This window comes from Pinus tabuliformis, chromosome 7, assembly GCF_031772625.1.
Source record: "Pinus tabuliformis cultivar Carrire ecotype Pingquan chromosome 7, CPIR1, whole genome shotgun sequence".
NCBI classification, from domain to species: domain Eukaryota; kingdom Viridiplantae; phylum Streptophyta; class Pinopsida; order Pinales; family Pinaceae; genus Pinus; species Pinus tabuliformis.
The window spans coordinates 951,194,451-951,200,086 of NC_142293.1; the positions used below are offsets into that span (position 1 = coordinate 951,194,451).

At 41.0% G+C, this 5,636-nt stretch overlaps 1 protein-coding gene across 1 annotated transcript; it reads right to left on the bottom strand.

Moving 5' to 3' along the window:
* Positions 1–2,033: 2,033 nt before the first annotated feature.
* LOC149250780 (uncharacterized) lies at positions 2,034–2,504 on the bottom strand. Its single transcript, XM_089453750.1, has one exon. The coding sequence runs from the start codon at positions 2,502–2,504 to the stop codon at positions 2,034–2,036; it is 471 nt and encodes a 156-aa protein (XP_089309876.1).
* Between the last annotated feature and the right edge of the window lie 3,132 nt (positions 2,505–5,636).

A 5,636-nucleotide genomic window follows, 5' to 3' on the forward strand; every position in this document is an offset into this window, starting at 1 on the left:
AGGTTTCCTCTAGGTTCGCGAGGTCTCATCTAGCTCCTCTTCTTTCCAGTAATCTTTAACAAACTTTAATCCCTCCATTACTGCCTTCTGACAAGTGTTTTGCAGAATTTGAATATCAACCATTCTATCCCTTTGTTGCCATGCCTCCTCCCAGAATTTAGCTATACTTCCGTTCCTGATTTCCCAGAAGGCATATTTGCTTATAATATCTCTGTTTTGGCTTGCTAGGTCCCAGATTGAAGATCCTTTTGGGACTTCTTCCACTATGAGGATACCTTTTTTTGTTGAGTCCATATTTGTTTCCATATATCATTTCCTCCCCTCATCCACCTCCACCATAGCTTTGCCCTTAGCACTTGGTTTAAAATGTCCGGGTCCCTGAGACCAAGTCCTCCTTTATCTTTTTGTTTGGATATACCTTTCCATGACACTAGGGCCCATTTTTTTTGCTGTTTGGGTCTTCCCCATATGAATTTTCCAAAGATTTCCTTCATTCTTGCGCAAACCCCTTTGGGCGCTGTCATCACCGATAGAGGATATATTGGAATGGCCTGGAAAATTGATTTCAGGAGTACAAGTCTTCCTGCTATATTTAGCGATCGGAAGGACCAATTCTCAAGTTTGTTCTTGAGTTTTTCTATTGTTTGTTGCTAGTTTGCTATTCTTATATGGTTTAGACCTAGTTGATTTCTCAGATACTTTGTTGGTATCTCTCCAGATCTAAAGCCCAACGTTCTGGTCAAGTGGGCTTTGATCGGCTCTCGGGTGTTAAAGATAAATGTGCATGATTTGTCTTTATTAATATCCATCACCGAGGCTTCCATAAACAGATCCAAAATCCTTTTTACTCTCTTCAATTCCTTTAGGGAGACCTCACAGAAGATCATGATGTCATCTACGAACCGCTGGTGGGTGATAGGCAAGTTGTTTCCCCATAACCGTAGCCCCTTGATCTTTCTTTCCCTCATCTCTTTATTGAAGTATCTTCCTAGACCATCTACTGCCATAATGAGCAAGAAGGGAGATAAGGGATTGCCCTATCTTAATCCTCTAGTGGCATTAAAAGTCGTAGTTGGTGTCCCATTCAACAGAATAGAGAAGTTAGGCGTTGATATCATGTTATAAATCCAGCCTATCCATCTGTTGCTAAAACCAAATGCCCTAAGAGTTTCCTTGAGGAAGTTCCAATTTAGGCGGTTGTAGGCTTTTGACAGGTCCAGGTTTATCATCATTCGTCTCTCCTTCTTTTTTTTTAGGGAATAGATCACTTCCTAGGCTACTACCAGACCATCAAGGATTTGTCTCCCCTCAACAAAACCAGTCTATTCCGGGGAGATGATGTTAGAAAGAATTGGCTTCAATATTTTAGCCATCAAGGTAGAAATAATTTTATAAATTACATTACAAAGGGCTATTGGGCGAAAACCTTGGGCGTTCTCAAATTTAGCCGGTTTAGGAATAAGAGTAAACAGGGTAGAGTTGAGACTCAACCATACCTTTTGTTGTCCACGAGACTCCTCTACCACCTCCAGAATATCTTGTCCCAGGAAATGCCAGCCTGCTTGATAAAATTCCACCGTAAATCCATCCGGTCCTAGGGCTTTATTTTTCTTCATTCCTTTTACTATTTCCTCCACTTCTTCTAGCATTGCTACCCTCATCAAAGCTTTATTTTCATCTTCTGTTATTATCTTAGGAATTTCATTGCAGATCCTTCCTATTGCCTCATCTGTAGTGGCTCATGGCTCTGTCAGCAAGTCTTTGTGATACTCAACTAATACCTGTTCAATTCGTTCATGTTCTGTTATTCTTTTCCCTTCTTTGTTTATAATAGAGAAGATTATCTTCCGTTTCCTGTGTTGAACCATGGCTTGGTGGAAGAACTTTGTGTTCCTTTCTCCGTCACGAAGCCAGTTTATCCTGGACTTTTGTCTCCATAGAATTTCTTCCTGTTTTCTCCGTTCCTCTAATTGACTAATCAGTATTCCTTCTTCTCTACTCTTCTCCTCGTTTCGTCCTTCTGCTATAATTTTCTATTGTAGCTCTTCCATTTTCCGCTCTAATCTCTGCTTCTCCATTAAAATGTTCCCAAACTCTTCCTTGTTCCATTTTTTGATTTTCCCTTTGAGTTCCTTGAGCTTTAGCTGAAAGGTATGCATCTTACATCTCCCTCTTTGTTGACTCTGAGTCCACCATTCCTCTACCTTCGGCATGAACTGCTTATTCCTGAGCCAGAAGGCCTCAAACCTGAATGGGCGTTTGTAGGGGTTCTTCTTAATATCTATCTCCAATCTAATAGGCCAATGGTCAGAACCCATGGCAGGTAGAATCATTGCCTCTACGAATACATCCCTGTTTAAGATCTGTTCTGATACTAAGAATCTATCCAGTCTGGATGCTATTTGATTTCTGCCTCCCCTTCTGTTGTTCCAAGTATGGACCCCATTTATCGTTGGAATATCTACCAATCTTTTCTCTGTTATCATTTCGCTGAAAGCTTCCATGTCTTGGTCCGGTCTACTTATTCCTCCTCTCTTTTCTCCTAAGGTTTTAATCATATTAAAGTCTCCTCCTACAATCCACGGAATCCCAGGGAAGATCCTGCGGATAGTTTGCATGTTTTTAAGGAAATTTTTGCATTCCCTTGGGATGTGTGGGCCATAGACTCCGGTGATGAGTATCCACTCAGAAGACCCTATCATTCTGAATGAACCTGAGAGGATTGGAGGCTGACCCAATTTTTGAATTGCACCTCCTCTGGGTTCCATAGGATTGCCAGTCCTCCAGCCGTGCCTGTCGCATCTTGACCCATGACCTCATAGTGTATCTTATATTTTCTCATTATCTCTTCTAATTTTTGAGAGCTGATCTTCGTCTCTTGGATTATCATTATGCTGGGTTTGTCTTTCTTCACCCTATCCTTCAGATACCTCTGTTTTCCTTTACTGTTGAGACCTTTGATGTTCGAGCCTGTGACAATCATTTATAAATTTTTGGATGGTTGTTGAAATACCTCTGAGAGAGGTATGACTCTACCTGAATTTACCAGAGTTTCCCCTACCACCTGAATGGTTTCGCTCATTGGCCGTCTTCCTCTTTTCCTACCTCCTTTGCCAGAACTACCCATTCCCATACTCTGTGTTCCCTGCGTTCCTGTTTGTTCTAGTTGACTTGCCAGAAGGATTCCCTTCTTCTCCTTGTATTTTTGGAACATCTCTTTGTATAACTATTTTTTCTCCTCTGGGATGAACCTCTCATCTAAGTTCTTCCAGTCCTGTAACAACCTTTTCATTACTCACTCCTCATCATTTCCACTATCCTTTTGAGGGTCAATCTCCATCTGCGACTGTTCTATTGACATATCTGTGTTCCCCTCTATCCCTTCTTTTTCCATGTTTCCTTGGTTTAAGTCTGTCTCCTTTGTATATTTGGTAGAATCCATAGGTTCTTCTGTGCTTTCTTCTTTTTCCATCTCTCCTTCTTCTTCCTGGAGGACATTGAACTTGTTTTGACATTCTACTGGCATTGTTTTGGCGGTTTGTGGCCTTCTTGTCGTTTCTTTCCCGGGTCTTCTTTTTATTGGGATTTCCTGGAAACCCTCCTCCACTCCTTCTGTGTCTTCTGTCCTTCTCCTTTCTACTTCTTCTTTCCTTGATGTTTCCTCTGCAACGTTCAGTGGGCATTGTTTAAAGAGATGGCCATATTCATGGCACCTTCTACACCTGAAGGGTATATGTTCGTAATCCATCGGTTGCTGCCATACTTCATCATGGTATTCTAACTCTATGTACTCCGACAGGGGTTCTGATGTGTTCATCGATACACATATCCTAGCATAGGATGTGTATCTCCCTCTCTTTGTTGTCTCTGCTACTTTGAAAAATGACCCTATTGTATTGCCTATTCCTTCCAGAATCTCAGGGTCCCAAAACTCTATTGGTAAACCAAACAATCTAACCCAGATGGGTGCTGCCAACATCTTTTCTTGGTCTGGATTGTAACAGTCTTCCCAGTGCCTCATGAATAAACCAGCGTTATTCATGAAATACGGACCCCCTTCAAAGGTTCTTTCCTTGTCCTCTAGATTAGCAAATATCACTGTAAAAAATCCCTTTGCCCCCAGCTTCAGATCTATATGTCCTTTCGGTTTCCATCTTTGTTGTATCCACTTCGCCAGGTCTTTTTCAGCTGGCCAGAACCCCACAAACTTACATATTAGGGCGTGGTCCCTCATGTAGCATCTATACTCTTCAAGTTTGTTGTTCGGGATCACAAACCTTGGTTTTTTCAGGGCTCTAGGAAGGCATCTACCTCCTAATCTTTTTTGCCATTGGTTTCCCATCACCGGCACATCCCTACTGTCTTCCTTTGATTCTCTTCGTAGTCCACTTCCACTTGCTTCTCCTGCCATTACGTTTCTGTAGGAGGGGATCTCTCCCTTCCCTGGCTCCCCTGCCATGGCGCCTTTCAGTTCCTCCTTGATTTATGAACCTACCCTTCTCTCTTTTGTGCTGTTGTTGGATTGGTTGTGCGCAAGATGCTCATCCCCTGCCCTTATCTCCGCTGTTTCTTCTCTTTCCGCCTCTCAGTTGTTAACCCTAATGCTTCAGAAACCATCGCCAATTCCCTAAACTCGGCTCTCTTCACTTCATCGTCTAACCTATTTTTTCTCTCTTCTTTTCATATCACACTCTGTTTGTATTTATCACTGCTTTCCTCTAATCTGCCTTTGACATCTTCTTGATGTCTTTGCATCTATTCTGCAAACTTTTCAGCTTTTGCATTTATTGTCTCCTGTTTACCCAAATTTCTGAGCTCATACACACCTCTTCGATTCATTCCAAAAACTATATGAAATGGACTCATTCCAGTACTTTGGTTTGGAGTGTCATTATAAGAAAATTCAGCCTGAGCTAGTGCTAAATCCCATTGCTTAGGATTTTGATACACTAAACTTCTCAATATGTTCCCCAAGCTCCTGTTTACTACTTCGGTCTGTCCATCAGTTTGAGGGTGGTATGTTGAACTGAAACTGGGGTTAGCTCCTAGTTTCTTCCAAAGAGTTCTCCAGAAATGTCCTACAAACTTTGTATCTCTATCAGACACAATACTAATAGGAAATCCATGCAATCTTACAATTTCTGAAAAACTAGATTAGCTATATGTGTTGCATCACTAGTCTTCTTACAAGCAATGAGATGTGCCATCTTGGAAAATCTTTCTACCACAACATAAATGGAATCATTCCCTCTTTTATTTTTTAGTAATCCCAAAACAAAATCCATGCTAACTGCATCCCACAGTCGGTCTGGTATTGGCAATGGCTGATACAATCTTCTTTTCTGACTTCTTACCTTAGCATGCTGACATATCCTACACTTAACAAATCTCTTAACATCAGTTTACATTTTTCACCAATAATAAAAGGAATGCACATGAGCAAAGGTTTTATCTTGTCCAAAGTGACTAGATAATCCTCCACTATGTTTCTCCTTTATTATGTTTTCCATGATAGAACATTTGGGAATACACAACTTGTTGCCTTTAAACAATAAGCTTCCTTGGATGAGATAATCTAACCATTGACTTCTGTTATGCACTATTGGATTTTGAATTGTTGTATAGACATCTTTAAA